Consider the following 20,527-nt stretch of genomic DNA (forward strand, 5'->3'; position numbering starts at 1 on the left):
TTGGTTGCTGCCATAGAGTTACATTAGAAGTGCCCATCCAAGAAGGCTCGATGTCATTGGCCACAGATACAATTACCTCAAATCACGTTATAGCTAGCATAGCTTTGATTGGACTGATCATGTCATTCTTTCAAAATCTTAGCTAGCAAGCTAGCAATCATCATAATGAATCAAGTCGACAATCTACTGACAGATCCTTTTCAATCCTTCTCATATGAAGAGAAATAATGAAGAGAAATTATAGATAAAACGTATCGGTGCTCATCGGCCATTGGACATGAACATTACACAACAAGTTGGAAATCACAAATTCAACAATGAGTGGTTTGGAAGGAATCCGTGTCTACCTGCAAAAATTGCAAAGCAATCACTAGCCTGCTATTCAGTGTGGAGTGGGTGAGTGTGTCATGTTCGTGATAAGGACGGGACCAAGGCACAGCGTGTGTCGAGTTCCACATCTTTATTTGCAGTGAAACTTCAAAAAAATAAAAAATAAACAAGCGACGAAACGTAACCTCAGTGGTGCTACAAGCACATACACAAGCAATATCCCACAAAAACAGGTGGGAACAGGGACACCTTAAGTATGATACCCAATTAGAGACAACAATAATCAGCTGCCTCTAATTGGGAATCATACTCATTCCCAAACATAGAAATTGGAGGATGACAGGTAGGGTGGAGGTGATATAATCCTTGACTAGTCTATCAAAGCACTTCATGATGACAGAAGTGAGTGCTACGGGGCGATAGTAATTTAGTTCAGTTACCTTTGCATTCTTGGGTACAGGAACAATAGTGGCCATCTTGAAGCAAGTGGAGACAGCAGACTGGGATAAGGAGAGATTGAATATGTCTGTAAACACACCATCCAGCTGGTCTGCGCATGCTCTGAGGACGCGGCTAGGGATGCCGTCTGGGCCGGCAGCATTGCGAGGGTTAACACGTTTAAATGTCTTACCTACGTCGGCCATGGAGAAAGAGAGCCCACAGTCCTTGGTAGCGGGCTGCGTCGGTGGCAGTGTGTTATCCTCAAAGCGGGCAAAGAAGGTGTTTAGCTTGTCTAGAAGCAAGACGTCAGTGTCTATGACGTGGCTGGCTGTCCTTTTGTAATTCGTGATTGTCTGTGAACCCTGCCACATACGTCTCCTGTCTGAGCAGTTGAATTGCGACTCCACTTTGTCGCTATACTGACGTTTTGCCTGTTTGATTGCCTTGCAGAGGGAATGACTACTCTGTTTGTATTCTGCCATATTCCCAGTCACCTTGCCATGGTTAAATGTGATGGTTCTCGCTTTCAGTTTTGCGCGAATGCTGCCATCTGTCCATGGCTTCTGGTTAGTGTAGGTTTTAATAACCAATCAGCATTCAGGATTAGTCCCACCCATTGTATAATACAAAAACAAAGACTCCAGTTAAAACAACTAACACTGTTTTATTCCCCTTGGACATCACTGCACGTGCGATAAAACAGAAGAGCATGTACTACGATATCTTTTTATTATGTTGCTGGATGTTTATCTCCTCCTTTTCAAAAACAAGAACAAATGTGCCTGGGGCCGCCAGTGGCACTGTTTCACCTTTTGGGGATCTCAGCTTTAAGGTCTGAAAGGCATTTCCTCATTGGGCAAGTCAGGAGTATTTTTGTGTTGGCCAAAGATTTTTTTTGGCCAAAGCTTTTTTTCACCTAAACACAGGGGAGGAACAAGAAGGACCAGACTACTGGAATTCTTTGCATTTTTTTTGTTATCAGTAAAAACAAAATCACCTGCCCAATGGGGCAACCAAAGAACAGGCTCAACTTCCGCAACTGCTTAGATCACTTGCCCATGGCAATATGGCAACCCTTACCAATACCTCAGTATGTGTGTGTGTGTAACTACTCCCATATGTGTGTATGAACCAGTCCATGTTCTCTCCATATGTCTGGGAAGACTTTTAGCTGACATTATTGTACGTTTTTGTGTGTAAGTGAACAATTTGTGTAAATATACGTATACTGACACAATCCACAGCAGTTAAAGTTAAGTGGAAAAAGAAAGTGGTGGCATTATTCTATGTAGGTTTGAATTCTGCCAACATGCTGTATTCGTTCTGGCTCGTTAGGAAATTCTTGCAATGACATGTTTCTGTTTCCTGACCCATGGTACCGTGAGCCTGGTTCCTAAGAACCTTTCTACTAAATCTACTTATTCATGATAAATAGTCTACTTCTTACCCTCACTGTTGACAAACAGAAATTAATTTCACTGACATTTATACAAAATAACGTTGAAATGAATGTTACGAGAATGTGAAGCATCAAGTTACAAGATATTGCACTGTCCTGTGATAGGGGCTGTGTTTCTGTTTAAAGAGACCCATGTGGATTTGATTTTACATCACATGAGAATCTCAGATATGTTTTTGTCACCATGAATTCTCTCAGATTGCAGAGCCAACTGTTTTACCATGTACAGTATAATACAGCAAATGTAGATACCGTATGGCAGGCGTTGTGTTTACATATTTTTAGACTGCACTGTAGTTACAGATCATGTCCTAATGACTGCTCTGTGTTTGGAGGGGTTTGTTTGAACTTACTCAGAGGCAACTTTCCCCTTTGAAGTCACAAGATATATGGGAAATGGCACTCTAAGGGGCTCACATGAGAGTGAGAGTGACATCACAAGTAGATGTCTCATATGTTTGCTTAGGTGTGTGTGTGTGTGTGTGTGTGTGTGTGTGTGTGTGTGTGTGTGTGTGTGTGTGTGTGTGTGTGTGTGTGTGTGTGTGTGTGTGTGTGTGTGTGTGTGTGTGTGTGTGTGTGTGTGTGTGTGTGTGTGTGTGTGTGCGTGTGTGTGTGTGTGTGTGTGTGCGTGTGTACGTACTGTAGGTTTAGAATCCTTTTTCTTGACTTGTTTAGACAGCACAGTGGTGGAGGTTCTGCATGGAAGCCTGACTGGTTCAACTACTGCATTCATGTGAGCAGTCTCATGACGGATCCCCTGTGTGTAAAGATACATGACTTTTCCTCCCCTTATGAGGTGGGGAGGAGGGTGTGTCTACTGCCTCACAATCTTTAGTTTAAAAGGTCTCTCAAAGACGATATACTAACAGTAGTTCACAGCGTGAACACAGCGTGAAGACCGCATACTCTGTGAAGAAAAGAAGACGCGCACCGCATACCAGGGCAATATTATTTTGAACCCGCATATCTGACTGTTCAGTCAGACAAGGGCTGCCGGGTGATTCAACAAACACTTTAACCCATCAGAGAACTCATCACATAGATTACAAAGTAAGTGAATATCTACAAATGCCTATAATTGACATGTTGATTCATTAATTGATGTAATTAATTGATGAATATTTTCCAGTTGATTTACAAATGTTCCATCCTGAGAATAAATCACTTTTCTCCATGCTAACCCTGGAAGTGTCATTCAAAAGCATATAAAGCATATAAATAGGCCTATGTTTGGATTTGATTGGAGTTTTGATCAAATATTCAAGCCTGATGCTACCTGAGCCTGATGAGCCGTACATTAAATACATTTTATGAGCCCTACATTAAAGGCATTTAATGAGCCCAAGCCCAAAATGATGGTGCCGTTATCCAATATAGGCCTATGATATATAAGATACTGCACATTACACAAGACAGAAAAACATAAAATTCCATAGATGTAGCTAGCTATATGCTCTCTTGGGTAAACAAGTGAAACAAACTCCAGTATGCTAATATTTTGTGAACTGTATTACTCCATTGTATTATACTGTATTATATGGACTGGAATTAGGCACCTCGTTCAAACCATGATAAAGCTGGTGGAGAACCTGCAATTCTGGTGCAGTACATATGGCCTACAAAATTACAAGTGCCTTTGAAAAGTATTCAGACCCCTTGACCTTTTCCACATTTTGTTACGTTACAGCCTTATTCTAAAATGGATTAAATAAATAACAATTCCTCCACAATCTACACACATTACCCCATAATGACAAAGTGGAAACAAGTTTTTAGGAATTTCTGCACATTTAAAAAGTCTAAAAGTATTTGGTTTTAAATTTATTTAAGTCCAAAGCAAAAGTATAAATCATTTCAAATTCCTTATTTTAAGCAAATCAAATGGCACAATTTTCTTGTTTTTTGTACATTTACTGATGGCACTCTCCAAAACTCAGACATACAGTAATTTACAAACAAAGCATTTGTGAGTCCGCCTGATCGGAGGCAGTAGGGATGACCAGGGATGTTTTCTTGATAATTGCATGAATTTGACTATTTTCCTGTCCTGCCAAGCATTCAAAATCTAACGAGTGCTTTTGGATGCCAGGGGAAATGTATGGAGTAAAAACTGCATTATTTTATTTAGGAATGTGGTGAAGTTGTCAAGAAATATAAATAATAAAGGAGTAGTAGTAGATAGTACAGATACCCCCAAAAAACTTCAGAGATTCCTGTTTTTCTACAGTCAAGACTACGATAGCCCAAGGCTGTTGCCAACCAAAGTAGCCATGACTGACGTTGTTTCCTGTAGTCTCAAAATTATTAAATGTTTTGTTTCTTGTAGTAAAGTTTACCTGAAATGGAGCACAATAACATGTATTCAATTCTATAAAACAATGTCCTTCAAAGAAGTTGACTCACCCACATAAGAATACCTGATGTATCAACTAGACTATGGTTTCTACCTGAGCACATAGAACGTGATAATATCCTGCAATTCACACCTCCCATATAGATGGTGAAAATTGGCATAACTCTCGGTGCTTGACCCCTCTTTCCCGACAAACATTCCTTATTTTATTAAGAAGTGCTGCGTGAACTAAGCAGTGACTCCACTTCTGTCAGCGGCGTCATTACTGTTGATAGTTAGGACACTTTTTTAGAACCCAGAGTGAACCGGCAGGATTAGCCAATTGGCCGCTGACAAAGTAACAAATGAACTCATTTGTTTGGCCAATCAATTTGTGACCCTGCATCCTACTGCTGGCTGAAGCTAAGCAGGGTCGGTCCTGGTCGGTCCCTGGATGGGAGACCAGATGCTGCTGGAAGTGGTGTTGGAGGGCCAGTAGAAGGCAGTCTTTCCTCTGGTCTAAGGAGATCCCAATGAAACAGGGCAGTGATTGGGGACATGTGTAGGGTGCTGTCTTTCGGATGGGACATTAAACAGGTGTCCTGACGCTCGGTGGTCCCTCATACCATCACGGCCACCTAATCATCCCCAGCTTCCAATTAGCTCATTCATCCCTCTTCCTTCCCTGTAACTATTCCCCAGGTCGTTGCTGTAAATGAGAATGTGTTCTCAGTCAACTTACCTGGTCAAATAAGGGTGTAAAATAATAATAATAATTCAGTAAAAGTGTAACAGCTGTCAAACAGTTAAACAGTTCAAATAAACCTGCAATGTTATAAGAAATGTATTTGTCTACATTGAAAAACATTGTAATTCAAATAATAGACAGACAGATGTTCACAGAACAGAAAGGGTGCGACTAAGGAAAAGGACCCAAGAAAAAATGAAGAATAGGGTGTGGTAATAAACTAGATTATTTTGTGTGTCCTTATTGTATGATTTCGTGCCTGCATGTCTTTATAATGGATTGGTCTGTTATTTTAAGACCTGCCCTATTTTCATCCTCCTTTGTTAAGCCCGTTTCTGCAGTAATTATATCAGAAAAGTAATAACAAAGAAAGAAATCATTCAAGCACTTACAGACATGAGTTCACTCACACGGATACACCTCACCGGCCTACATTACTTGACCTATACAGTATGACTATTTCAACCCTCATCTCGTTTAAATACATACGTCTACAATATAAATACATACATGTACTACACTACATCCACCACAGACTAGCTGTATCCAAACTTGAGGGCAAGCCCTATCAACAGTGACTGCTGTACATAATCAAGTCTACTAGGCAAGGTGTTCAGGTCATGGAAGACTGCTCTAACACAGTAGTATCAGAAACAGGCTTCCACAGTGTACATGATGTATCAGTCAAAGTCTAGCCATGCCTAACCCACAGGCTACTGAAACATGCTCACATTCACTTGTAGCACTTTCAACCCTGGCAGATAAGATGGAGAGCATATTATTTCAAGGCTGACTTGGTTTAAGATGTTGGCAAACATATTTCATGAGTGGTTTGATGAGCATGAAAATGCTGTAAACCATACCGCATAAGTCACCAGATCTCAACCCAATTGAACACTTTATGGGAGATTCTGGAGTGGCGCCTGAGACAGCGTTTTCCACCACCAACTAAACGATGAAATGTCTCATGGAAGAATGGTGTCGCATCCCTCCAATAGAGTTCCAGACACATGTCAAGGCACATTGAAGCTGTTCTGGCTCATGGTGGCCCAACACCTATTAAGAGACTTTATGTTGGTGTTTCCTTTATTTTGGCAATTACCTGTATATGAGTGTGTGTCCGTGTGTCTGATGGTTTGTGTGTGTGTGTGTGTGTGTGTGTGTGTGTGTGTGTGTGTGTGTGTGTGTGTGTGTGTGTGTGTGTGTGTGTGTGTGTGTGTGTGTGTGTGTGTGTGTGTGTGTGTGTGTGTGTGTGTGTGTGTGTGTGTGTATATTGCATGCATATCGTGTTTGTGAATGTACGGTATGTGCATATATTTATGTGTAGGCAGCAAGTGTCAGTTATATTTGCACTATTTAGGCATTTCCAATTTTAGTTAGACTGTTCACATATCCCACTATTCCACTTGTTCACATATCTCAACAGTTGCGCAATTTCTATCTTGAACTCAAAGTCAGTGGAATGTTTTTACACCCTCTCTCCCTCCCATGTTTGTTCTTAAGTCTGAGGTCACATGTGTTAGGTTTAACATTGACGATGAAGAAACATTCCTTTCTCTCTCTGTCTATAATTTAGCCTCAATCTCTCCACTCCCTTCTTTGATTCTCCTCATTGGCATGTACATAAGTAATGAGGTGGTTGGGCGACTTTAAAGGCCCTGTGCTTTTTATGTGTATTTCTACACTATGAGGTTGTAATAATACTGTGAAATTGTGAAAATTATTATATTTCCCTTTAGTGTAAGAGCTGTTTGAAAAGACCACCTGAAATTTCAGCCTGTTTTGGTGGGATGGAGTTTTGGCCTGCCTGGTGACATTAGTTAATAGATCAATAATCAAGAGTTTAAAACCTCACTGACAATAACAGCTAGTTTTAAGTTTTTCTCTACCAGACAGTCCTAGCAAAATTCTTGCTTTGGAAACTTTTATTTTGAAATAAGCTTTTTTTTTGTTAATTTTTGACCACTTTAAGTAAAAACAATCACAGTAAGATACTTACCTCTAGAGTCTAAGCCGTGTCTAAGCCAGTAGAGGGGGGGTCTAAGCTAAGATATGGAAATGTTTTAAAATGGTCATACCAAGGATCATTTAGCTATTTGATTTAGATTTTTAAGACCCCTTATTAAGGTATCACATTTTTGGGGGGGAGTGAAACTATTTGGCATTACTGCTATTAGCCAATAGAAACACATTGAATAACAGATTCACTTATCCCCTTATTTTAAACTACCTCAATATGTATTTCAACTATCTCAATATGTGGTGCGTAAGGGTTTTGCAGTTTTAAAATACATCTCAAAGTGCTGGGTTTTGCAGTTTAAAATCCCAAAGCCATGGTAAAGGGTGTCAATTGATATCAAACACTGGGCGGAAGCATTCATATATAAAATAACCCCATAGTCTAGTAAACGCATAAATGTAGCTGACACTAGCCTCCTTCTGGCTTCAAAAGAAAAACAGGCCTTATTCCTAAAATAAAATCCCAATTTCAGCTTCAATATTTTTGTAAGTTGTTGAATATGCGATTTAAAAGAGAGGCCGTCATCAATTAAAATTCCAAGATATTTATATGACGTTACAACCTCAATCTCTTTGCCCTGACGGGTAGTAATAGGTAAAAGGTTCAGAGGTCTATTTCTTGCTTTAGAAAACACCATTAGTTTAGTTTTTGTCAGTATTGAGGATAAGCTTCAATTGACACAAGGTATGAATAGTATAAAAAGCAGTTTGCAAGTTCTGGAAAGCTTTTGTAAGAGACGGGGCACAACAGTAAATAACAGTATCATCAGCATTTTGCGCATTTTGGACATTTTTGTCTAAATCATTTATATAAATAGTGAATAAGAGATGACCAAGTACAGAGCCTTGGGGCACACCATTAAAGACAGACAATTTAACAGACATAAGCCCATCAAATTGAGTGCACAGACAGATAGTTAGCAAACCATGCAACTGCATGCTCTGAAAGACCTACACTTGACAATCTCTGCCTTAGTATAGCATGATCAACTGTATCAAAAGCCTTAGAGAGATCAATAAAAGTGAGACACAGTGCTGTCTTTTGTCAAGGGCTTCAGTTTTATCATTTAAAACCTTCATGGCTGCTATAATTGTGCTATGCTTCTTCCTGAAACCTGATTGGTACATTGATAAAATATAGTTAGTAAATAAAAACTGATGATTAAATAATGATTAAAAATAATTATTACCAGTGGTGTAAAGTATAGAAATAAAACATACTTTAAAGTACTATTGTAAAGTACTACAGTGTTTTGGGGTATGTGTACTTTACTATTTATATTTTTGACAACTTTTACTTTTACTTCACTACATTTCTATAGAAAATAATGTACTTTACTTGAGTGATTTTCTGTTAAGGTATCTTTACTTTTACTCAAGTATGACAATTGTGCGTGTGTGTGTGGTGGGGGGAATGAAATAAAAAGGAGTTGGATAAAAGAGAGTGGAAGAAGAAGAGGAGTTTATGGGAGAGACTGGACACATAATAGGAGAGTTAGGAGGGGTATTAATATATTAATGCGATCACAAGTGATGAGTATACCATAGCTTTAATTCACTCATTAGGCGAGAGGACTACATTTGATTTGTGATGCACATTGGCCAATTATAATGACAATTGTTCAAAAGGTTATTGGATGGATCTGGATTGAGGATAGAGTTCTAAGCACAAGGCAAAGTGACAACAATTACATGCCACTCTCTGTTCTCTTCTGATTCTCAGGATGCCTGTGGAAACACCATCAGTCAGAAACACGTCTACAGTTGGTCGCTTCCCATCAGTCACACTGGGATGGGAGAAAGATGAGGAGCCAGAGAAGAACACAGAAGAAGGGGGGTGTCGACAATGGTTACGTAAGATCTGTCCTTGTTGCTGTCAAAGACTGAGCAAAGATGATGACATCGCAGATAACGTTGTCACAGGGATCGATGATGCAGACAAGCCTGTGGGGAATGGTGACAAGCCAGTCACTAATGGAAGTAACCTTGAAGGTAATTTACACTTTTAAAAATACCATACAGTCGCTAGTGAAAGTCTACACACCCCTTGCAGTCTTCATTTTGCTGCCTTATAAATGAAATCTTCAATTGGATTTCCTTCCTACCTATCGACACAAGCTATTCCACATTTTCAAAGTGAAAGTCATAAAAAATGAAGATGTATTGATTGCGTATGTCTTCACACCCCAGAGTTAATAAGCATGCCCATCACATGATGCTGCCACCACACTAATTAAAAATACAGAGGATCAACAACATTGCATTCACTCTCCTTATGGAAAACGTGATCTATGATCTTAGTTAATATGATAGCATGTGACAACATGTGAAGCAACATGTGATAACATGAAACTACACATGTGAAAACATGTAATCACATGTGAATTGTTCCAAAAATGAAATTCACATGAAATTTCATGTGGGGTCATGTGATTTTCCATGTGTGAAATCATGTGGTTTTTTCTGTAAGGATTGAAATTACTGGCCTGTGTGACAAAGTGAAAGAAGGAATCCTGTGTTAAAAAATCCACTCTATTCTATTTGCAACAAGGCCATTAAGTAATACTGCAAGACAACAGGGCAAAGAAATTTGCTTTTGGCCTAAATAAAAAAATTCAGGTTTGGATCAAATTCAATACAACACGACACAAAGTAAAAACCTCTGTATTTTCAAGTATTGTGGTGGCACCATCATGTTATGGGTATGCTTGTCACCGGCAGGGACTGGGAGGTTTTTCAGGATCAAAAGTAAATATGAAAGGAGATAAGCCCAGGTAAAAAGTTAGAGGAAAACTAACCACAGTCTACTGAAAACCTAACCCTGGGATAGAGTTTTCTTTTTTAGTGGTACAATTACTCACATGTTAATGCCAACGACCTACCAGAATGACTTTCCAAGAGTTGTTGAGTTTCCCTGAGTGGTCCAAATCTGGCTTCTTCACCTGCGGGATGGTCTGAGATGAGCCACCAGGACAGCTGATGAAACTGTGGGTTTGCAGAACCGAAGAATTGCTGCACAAACTGTCAGAAACCGTCTCAGGAAAGCTCATTTGCGTGCTCGTTGTCCTCATCGGGGTCTTGACCTGACTGCAGCCACCTTCTATGGCCAGTGGCATGCTGGTGAAGTGTGTTCTTTACGGATTTATTCCGGTTTCAATTGTACCGGGCAGATGGCCGACGGCCTGTATGGCATCATGTGGGCGAGCGGTTTGCTGATGTCAACATTGTGAACAGAGTGCCCCAAAGTGGCAGTGGGGTTATGGTATGGGCAGGAATAAGCTACGGACAACGAACACAATTGCAGTTTATCGATGGCAATTTGAATGCACAGAGATACTATGACCAGATCATAAAGGTCATTGTCATCCCATTCATCCTCCACTATCACCCCATGTTTCAGTATGATAATGCACGGCCCCATGTCGCAAGGATCTGTACACAATTCGTGGATGCTGAAAATGTCTCAGTTCTTCCATGACCTGTAGAGTCACCAGACATGTCACCCATTGAGCATGTTTGGGATGTTCTGGATTGACGTGCACAGCAGCGTGTTCAAGTTCCCACTAAGTTCCCAGCAACTTCGCACAGCCATTGAAGAGGAGTTGGACACCATTCCACAGGCCACAATCAACAGCCTGATCAACTCTATGTGAAGGAGATGTGCCACACTGCCTGAGGCAAATGGTCACACCAGATACTGACTGGTTTTCTGATCCATGCCCCTACATTTTTTAAAGCTATCTGTGACCGTCAGATGCATATCTGTATTCCCAGTCGTGAAATTCACATGTTATGGCCGAATGAATTTATTTCAATTGACTGCATTCCTTATATGAACTGTAACTCAGTAAAATCTTTTAAATAGTTGCATGTTGCATTTATATTTTTGTTCAGTGTATTAACTCTGGGCTGTGAAAACATATACAATCATAACAACTTGATATTTTTTTACATGTATTATTCATTTGGAACATTTTAGATCATTTTCTTTCACTTAAAGAAATTGGAGTAGGTTGTGTTGATCTGTAAGACAAAAATGAATTTAATCCCTTTTTAGATTTAATTTCAAGAATTGAGCATTGTATTTCATTGTTACTACGCAAGACATTGTGACATTTGTGACAGAATGGTTGACTTTAATATGAACTTCCCTCTCTTCCTGTTGTCTCAGAGCTGTTGTTGATTGTGCGGTCCATTGACCTGATGAAAAAAAATAAAGGTCAGAACCGCATGGAGCATCACACAGACCGTTACTACGGTGATGGCCTCATCATCCGCAGGGGTCAGATCTTCATGATGTGGCTTGACCTCTCGCGACCTTACAATTCCAACACGGACAGACTCCATCTGGAGCTTAGGACAGGTCAGTGAGACATTCTGCTAAATCATGAAGGGTTACAATGACTCAAAAATGTCCTCCCTAGTTCCCCTGATGAGAAGCCATAGGGCTAACAAGTGCACATGATAACAGTAAGCCCTTTATAACCAATCATGGGAACTGACAGAGTAACTAGTTGGTTGTGTGTTTTTGTTTATTGGCATGAGCTTGTGTGTCAGCGTGCGCTTGTGTCTTGGAACGGCCCTGTGCTTGCACCATGTTTTGGTGATTATCACCATGGTAACTGGAGTCATGCATGTGGTTTGTGGCAAGCCTCCAGTGTATAGCAGGAGCCTGCCTCTCTCACAGTCCTGCAAAATCCCCTCTTTCCACTGATAATTCATTCCTACCATAAACAGCTTCGCCACCAACCAACCCACCAACTAATTTCACCATGCACTTTCAGCTTCTAGATTGTAATATTTATCTTAGAGATTAATTGAATATGAGTGTGTACTGAATGAGAGATGTGTATTAATAGACAAGCAGCAAATCAACATTTAGGACAGATACTGTATAGATCTGCAGAATGAGTGTACTGTAGATGCGCGCGTGTGTGTGTGTGTGTGTGTGTGTGTGTGTGTGTGTGTGTGTGTGTGTGTGTGTGTGTGTGTGTGTGTGTGTGTGTGTGTGTGTGTGTGTGTGTGTGTGTGTGTTTGAGGAAGAGAATGTTGCTCTGCTTGTTTTCTCAAACACACCCTGTTAACACCTTGGGTGCAGTCACCAATCTGACATGGAACTCTTTTAGGAAGCAATTTCTTGATGCCGTTAATAACTAACTACAGATTATAAATCAACACGTGTGTTTTATTACCAAATGAAATACCTGTTTTTGCCAACAAACCAACTTCATGTTATTTTTTTCATGACAGCAATAAATAAAAAATTCAGCTAAAATAGGAGTAAGAGAAATTGCACGACAGAATTTCAACATATTTCATTCTATGATACTGAATAATATTTGTTTGTGTCTGTCTGGGATAGGACCCTTGCCTACAGTGGCAAAGGGCACCCATGTCATCATCCCATTGGTTGAGGAGCTGGAGGATGACCGTTGGGAGGCCAAGATTGTGCAACGGGACGGCAAGAGGCTCAAGCTGTCCATCAACTCCCCGCCCACAGCTGTGATTGGCCGATACCAGCTCACCGTGGCAACGCAAAGCCCAAAGGGGGAGGCCACATCTACACATGACCCTGGGAATGACATCTGCATGCTGTTTAACCCCTGGTGTAAAGGTGAGAGAGAGAGAGAGAGAGAGAGAGAGAGAGAGAGAGAGAGAGAGAGAGAGAGAGAGAGAGAGAGAGAGGGAGAGGAGGGAGAGAGAGGGAGGGAGGGAGGGAGGTAAAAAAAATACAAAAATGTCCTCCCGTGTGCTACCTACTGACTTGCCTAGTTAAATAAAGGTAAAATATAAAATAAAATTGAGGAAGGCCGCCGTAGGCAGACCTGGCTCTCAAGAGAAGACAGGCTATGTGCACACTGCCCACAAAATGAGGTGGAAACTGAGCTGCACCTCCTAACCTCCTGCCCAATGTTTGACCATATTAGAGAAACATATTTCCCTCAGATTACACAGATCCACAAAGAATTGGAAAACAAACCAGATTTTTATAAACTCCCATATCTACTGGGTGAAATACCACAGTGTGCCATCACAGCAGCAAGATTTGTGACCCTGTTGCCACAAGAAAAGGTCAACCAGTGAAGAACAAACACCATTGTAAATACAACCCATATTTATGCTTATTTATTTTCCCTTTTCTACTTTAACCATTTGTACATCGTTACAACACTGTATATATATATATATATATATATATATGACATTTGTAATGTCTTTATTATTTTGGAACTTCGGTGAGTGTAATGTTTACTGTTCATTTTTATTGTTTATTTCACTTTTGTATATTATCTACCTCACTTGCTTTGGCAATGTTAGCATATGTTTCCCATGCCAATAAAGCCCATTTAATTGAATTGAATTGATCAAATCAATACAGTGAAATGCTTACTTACAGGCTCTAACTAATAGTGCAAAAAAGGTATTAGGTGAACAATAGGTAAGTAAAGAAATAAAACAACAGTAAAAAGACAGGCTATATACAGTAGCGAGGCTATAAAAGTAGCGAGGCTACATACAGACACCGGTTAGTCAGGCTGATTGAGGTAGTATGTACATGTAGATATGGTTAAAGTGACTATGCATCTATGATGAACAGAGAGTAGCAGTAGCGTAAAAGAGGGGTTGGCGGGTGGTGGGTCAGAGCAGATAGCCCGGTTAGCCAATGTGCGGGAGCACTGGTTGGTCGGCCCAATTGAGGTAGTATGTACATGAATGTATAGTTAAAGTGACTATGCATATATGATAAACAGAGAGTAGCAGCAGCGTAAAATAGGGGTTGGGGTGTTGGGGGGGCACACAATGCGAATAGTCCGGGTAGCCATTTGATTACCTGTTCAGGAGTCTTATGGATTGGGGGTAAAATGGTTGAGAAGCCTTTTTGTCCTAAACTTGGCACTCCGGTACCGCTTGCCATGCGGTAGTAGAGAGAACCGTCTATGACTGGGGTGGCTGGGGTCTTTGACCATTTTTAGGGCCTTCCTCTGACACCGCCTGGTGTAGAGGTCCTGGATGGCAGGCAGCTTAGCCCCAGTGATGTACTGGGCCGTACGCACTACCCTCTGTGTAGTGCCTTGCAGTCAGAGGCAGAGCAATTTCCGTACTAGGCAGGGATGTAACCAGTCAGGATGCTCTCAATGGTGCTGCTGTAGAACCTTTTGAGGATCTCAGGACCCATGCAAAATCCTTTTAGTTTCCTGAGGGGGAATAGGCTTTGTCGTGTCCTCTTCACGACTGTCTTGGTGTGTTTGGACCATTCTAGTTTGTTGGTGATGTGGACGCCAAGGAACTTGAAGCTCACAACCTGCTCCACTACAGCCTGGTTTATGAGAATGGGGGCGTGCTCGGTCCTCCTTTTCCTGTAGTCCACAATCATCTCCTTAGTCTTGGTTACGTTGAGGGATAGGTTGTTATTCTGGCACCACCCGGCCAGGTCTCTGACCTCCTCCCTATAGACTGTCTCGTTGTTGGCGGTGATCAGGCCTACCACTGTTGTTTCGTCTGCAAACTTAATGATGGTGTTGGAGTCGTGCCTGGCCATGCAGTCATGGGTGAATAGGGAGTACAGGAGGGAACTGAGCACGCACCCCTGGGGAGCTCCAGTGTTGAGGATCAGCGTGGCAGATGGGTTGCTACCTACCCTCACCACCTGGGGGTGGTCTGTCAGGAAGTCCAGGATCCAGTTGCAGAGAGAGGTGTTTAGTCCCAGGATCCTTAGCTTAGTGATGAGATTTGAGGGTACTATGGTGTTGAACGCTGAGCTGTAGTCAATGAATAGCATTCTCACATAAGTGTTCCTTTTGTCCAGGTGGGAAAGGGCAGTGTGGAGTGCAATAGAGATGGCATCATCTGTGGATCTGTTTGGGCTGTATGCAAATTGGATTGGGTCTAGGGTTTCTGGGATAATGGTGTTGATGTGAGCCATTACCAACCTTTCAAAGCACTTCATGGCTACGGACGTGAGTGCTACGGGTCTGTAGTCATTTAGGCAGCTTGCCTTTGTGTGTGAGAGAGAGAGAGAGAGAGAGAGAGAGAGAGAGAGAGAGAGAGAGAGAGAGAGAGAGAGGGAGAAGGAGACAAGTAAATTAGTTAATACAAAGAGAGCTTGTCCCTGTCCTCAGCCAACCCCTCACTCTTAGAAAAAGGGGTTCCAAAAGGGTAGAACCCTCTGTCGAAATTATTCTACATGGACCTAAAAAGGGTTCTACCTGGAACCAAAAAGGTTTCTTCAAAGGGTTCTCCTATGGGGACAACCGAATAACCTTTTTAGATTCTAGATAGCACTGTTTATTTTCTAACAGTGTAGGCTCAGAGACTCTCCATAGTTTTCACCCTCATTTCAGGCTGATGACATCACACAATGGAATTGTTTTCCTTTTGAACAACTGGATACAACCTCTCTCTCCCTCTCCGTCAGATGACACAGTGTACATGGAAGATGGCGATGAGAAGAACGAGTATATCCTGAATGATGTTGGAAGGCTCTACTACGGCACAGAGAACCAGATTGGTTCAAGAACGTGGAACTATGGACAGGTGAAGGAAAATGAAGATTGTAAGTCAGTTGATGATAAAATGTTCTGAGTAGGACAGACCGAACTAACATCTTTCTATCATTGCCCCTGCTTCTCTCTCTCCTTCCATCTCTCCCTCTCTATTTCTCAGTTTGACAAGGGGATCCTGGATGCCTGTCTTTATGCTTTGGAGAAGAGTGCGACCCCCCCCTCAGGCTGGGGAGACTCTGTCAACGTGGTACGAGTCATTTCAGCCATGGTGAGTCCTCCTCGCAAACACAGGGCCTACATTTTAAAACTTCACAATATCACCTCTAACCTCCCCTCTAAGTCCAACCAATGTCCAACCAAACTGGCACCTCATTATTCCAACTCTAAACTGAATCCAAAGTGAACTCGTACTCTCCTTTATCCCAGATCAACTCCCCAGATGACTGTGGGATCCTGGAGGGGAACTGGTCAGGGAACTATGCGGGCGGGACTTCCCCTACATCCTGGAGTGGCAGTGTGGACATCCTGAATAAGTACCATAAGGACGGAGGCGCACCGGTCAGATATGGCCAGTGCTGGGTCTTCTCTGGGGTCACCACCACGGGTGTGTTTGTATGTCTTTGGATAAATCAAATGACTTATCTGAGGGAAACTTGATTGCCATGTTGCTATGCAACAACCCCTAACCTCTCACCCTCCAATCTCTTCCAGTCTTGAGGTGTTTGGGCATTCCCTCCCGGAGTGTGTCCAACTTCAACTCCGCCCACGACACAGATGTCTCCTTGACAACAGACGTGTATTTCGATGAGAAGTTGGAGTCTATAGATCACCTCAACTCTGACTCCATCTGGTGAGTAGAATATAATCATACTCTCTGACTCATGGTATCATTCAGTACTACATCATCTTAGTCATGTCATCACACACCACTTATGTAAATACAATGTAGATTTACTAGATTACATCTAAGTTATAACCCATTCCCGCTTTAGGAACTTCCATGTGTGGAACGACTGTTGGATGGCTCGTCCAGACTTGCCACCCGGCTATGGCGGCTGGCAGGTAGTAGACTCCACCCCGCAGGAGACCAGTCAGGGTACATACCGCTGTGGCCCCGCCTCCATCAATGCCATCCGTAACGGACAAGTGTTCCTGAAACATGACTCACCATTCGTCTTTGCCGAGGTGGGTCTCTAGTGTGTCTTCTCCCTTCCTTTCTCTCAGATGCAGTGATGACCTCACTTGCCCCTAGTCTCAGATGTCCTCCATCTCAACCATCTCTACCTCTCTCTCTCTGCTGTACCTGTACTGTAGGTGAACAGTGATAAGATCTACTGGCAGAGGAACCTGGATGGCACCTTCACCCAGATCCACAGTGAGAAAAACGCAGTGGGCCACTGTATCAGCACCAAGGCTGTGGGCTCCGATGAACGCAATGACATCACAGACCTTTACAAGCACCCAGAAGGTAGCTTCACATAGCAGTGCAAACATTAACAAACACTGGGTAGCATTGCATATCATAGTTTCATTGCCATACCTATACAAGCAGACTCCTGTATAAGAACCCAGAGGTTAATATCAATTTTATTTTTTCTTATTGTTATTCTTTCTAGGCACAGAGGAGGAACGCATCGCTGTGGAGACTGCAAGTCGCTATGGCTCCAAACCAGATGCCTACTCCTCTCCCATCGCTCGGGATGTATCCATAGAGGTGACCATGGATGGGGAGGGGCCACGCATGGGGGGAGATGCAGAACTGACCATTGTCATGCGCAACGCTAGTTCTCTACCACGCACCATCAACCTCCACAGCCAGGTGGCAGTCATGTACTACACTGGTGTGGTCAAGGCTACTGTCAAGAAGGACCAAATTCCTGTGGAGCTGCTACCCAATGAAGGTGAGCCACTGGGAAATGTCTTGTGTTACGTATATCAGGGATGTTCAGTCAGACAGTGTTATTCATTGCATGTCCAGGTTTTTCTCACCCTAATCCTGCCTCCCTCTCCTAACAGTGAAGAACCTGGAGTGGATCCTTCAGTACCAGAACTACCAGGACCAGCTTGTGGACCAGGCTGCTCTGATGCTGACCCTGTCAGGCAGGGTCAATGAGACACAGCAGGTTCTGGCAACTCAGTTCAGCTTCCGCCTCCGCACCCCTGACCTCATCATTAAGGTAAGCAGAAACAGAATGAATTAATATCTCCATAAATATCATCCACAGCATCTATATGTGTGTCTGTCTGTCCATCTGAAAATTGTCTGTTGACAACATAATCCAGAGATGTTCTGTAATGATAAGGTTTCCATATACTTTTCCCTCCTAGCCAGTAGGGGAGGCTGTGGTGGGGAAAAAGATGGCGGCTGAGATCTCCTTCACCAACCCTCTGCCATGCACGCTGAAGGGAGTGGTGTTCCGTGTAGAGGGGCTGGGCCTGCAGAGTGTTCGACAGATCACTGTTGGGTGAGAAACTATGTTCGCATACATTCTGCTTGCCCTATCTCTTTGTCACTCCATTCATCACATGGACATACACAAATGTCCTGTAACCAGGGTTGGGGTCAAATCCAATGTCATTTGAAATTCGAATTCAATTCTTGAATTCACTCGTGAAGTGGAGAATTTACACTGATTAACACTTGAAATTGTGGAATAGGAATTGAATTGGAATTATACTGTTTAACTTTTTAAATTGGAATTTAATTGGCATTGTAAACCATTTAATATTTGGAATGTAATTGAATTGGAATTCTATATATTTACATTTACATTAATGGACGTAGTTTCAACAAGTTTACTGTAGGATTTGTTTTGAATCATTTCAAGCTGTACTCCTATATTTCCAGTATAGCTAGACTGTCTGAAGCCTGAAGGAATTGAATTGGAATTTTTTGAATTTCTGTATATGACACTATACTCTCTGTCAATCTGTGGTGCATGTAGTCAATCTTCCTTCATGTTATGAACAAGCGCAGTACTGAGTATCTCTATCAATTCTCTCAGTGACGTGGCCAGTCGCTCCACTGTGGTTCAGACGGAGGTCTTTGTCCCCACCCTGCCTGGACCCAGGAAACTGTTGGCTTCACTGGACTGTAAACAGCTCACACAGGTCCATGGTGTTGCTGACATCAACGTGAAGGAGAAATAAGTCTTCAGACACCATAGACCTCTCTTGGTCTGCTTGGCTATTGAGGCATAATCACTATGGAGGTCAGAAGAAATCATCTCCCTTCCTCTTCCCCCTACCAGAGCACTGGTGTTGCTGTTGAGTCAATTATGATGTTCGAAAGTACAGGTTGTGAGACAGGAAAACCATACACCATGCAAGACAAGCATTTTCTATAGTCATGTTGTCACATATTTTCCATTCCTCCCTCTCAATATCAGATTGGACCTGTATAATGTGCCTTGAAGTGGCTAAACGAATGATTGCAGCCCTTACAATAATACTTTATACAGAATGTGTGGCATGTTCTGTTGACAGAACATTATGCATTATCTATGACACCATCAGATTTATTTCAGCTATTATTTATCACTTAATAGAAGGGCTTTGTGTTTACTTACACTGTGCAATTATCTAATACTTTGGTGTTATTATTAACTTCTAAACGTTGTTATGGATTTTAAGAGATCAGTTCTTTCAAACACATATCCATGCTTATGCGGCAGGGCGCCTAATGGGTAGAGCGTTGGGCCAGTAACCGTAAGGTTGCAAGATTGAATCCCCGAGCTGAAAAGGTACAAATCTGTTGTTCTGCCCATGAACAAGGCAGTTAACCCACTGTTTCTAGGCCGTCATTGAAAATAAGAATTTGTTCTTAACTGACTTGCCTAGTTAAATAAAGGTAAAATTAAACATTTTTAAAATGCACTACATGTAGAGTGAATGTCTAAAAGTCTTTCCACTTGAACTGGATGAACAAATCAGTATTAGGAAGTCAAGTTAAATCTGCTCCATCCCATGCTTTTTGGATCCAGGTTTTGTATTAACATCAGATGTGCTGTTATTTTGCACTTATCAACTCCATATTAAGTACACAATTAGCTCTGAACTAAATGAAGCACCCAAGGTAGAGGTTTATGACAGAAACGCTGAAATGGCAGCTACACGCGTTTATTTTTTCACAAACAGCATATAATCTGTAACTGTTTTAATAGTGTATTGTATTTGTGTGCTATTTACATTTTTATACTATGTGAGTAAATTAATTCCACTTAAATACTTTGTCCTTATTATGTGTGTGTGTGAGAGAGAGAGAGAGAGAGAGAGAGAGAGAGAGAGAGAGAGAGAGAGAGAGAGAGAGAGAGAGAGAGAGAGAGAGAGAGAGAGAGAATTGGTAGAGTGACAGCAACAGGTTTACCCAAGTACATGTTATGAAAGAGTTGATATTTTAATGATGTAAGTGTTCAGTTTGACATCATGCACAATTATGAACGCACTCCCTCATGCACATACATAAACTGTAATGTACAAATCACATCTTTCTACATTTATTTGGCCATTTTCCTATTCAATAGTTCATTACAACACGTGATATTGGCAGTCATAAGTCAACCCCTTCATAATAAAGTCAAGATACTATAATGGTACCTTATTGTCAGTCATGACATGTCAAGCCTCTTGAAAAGGAACACTTTTTTAAAAGCCTATAGTGGTTGGCACTGAGCTAATCAGCCTCTGCCAACAAA

General features: G+C 41.7%; 1 protein-coding gene across 1 annotated transcript; it reads left to right on the forward strand.

The window, feature by feature from the left end:
* Positions 1-3,008: 3,008 nt before the first annotated feature.
* LOC118359097 (protein-glutamine gamma-glutamyltransferase K-like) lies at positions 3,009-20,058 on the forward strand. The gene is made up of 14 exons (XM_052480389.1): positions 3,009-3,280; positions 9,053-9,321; positions 11,501-11,692; positions 12,692-12,943; positions 15,746-15,864; positions 15,994-16,101; positions 16,260-16,437; positions 16,545-16,683; positions 16,826-17,018; positions 17,148-17,301; positions 17,450-17,734; positions 17,850-18,010; positions 18,162-18,298; positions 18,839-20,058. Exons 2-14 carry the CDS (start codon positions 9,054-9,056, stop codon positions 18,981-18,983), a joined length of 2,331 nt encoding a protein of 776 aa, XP_052336349.1. The 5' UTR covers positions 3,009-3,280; position 9,053; the 3' UTR covers positions 18,984-20,058.
* The last annotated feature ends 469 nt before the right edge of the window (positions 20,059-20,527 follow it).

This window comes from Oncorhynchus keta, chromosome 26 (assembly GCF_023373465.1).
Source record: "Oncorhynchus keta strain PuntledgeMale-10-30-2019 chromosome 26, Oket_V2, whole genome shotgun sequence".
Classification (NCBI taxonomy): domain Eukaryota; kingdom Metazoa; phylum Chordata; class Actinopteri; order Salmoniformes; family Salmonidae; genus Oncorhynchus; species Oncorhynchus keta.

Coding starts and splice junctions, on each gene's coding strand:
- LOC118359097 (XM_052480389.1), top strand. CDS start 9,054: ATGCCTGTGGAAACACCATCAGTCAGAAACACGTCTACAGTTGGTCGC. Junction 12,944..15,745: donor GTTTAACCCCTGGTGTAAAG/GTGAGAGAGAGA, acceptor CCTCTCCGTCAG/ATGACACAGTGTACATGGAA. Junction 16,684..16,825: donor CTCAACTCTGACTCCATCTG/GTGAGTAGAATA, acceptor TTCCCGCTTTAG/GAACTTCCATGTGTGGAACG.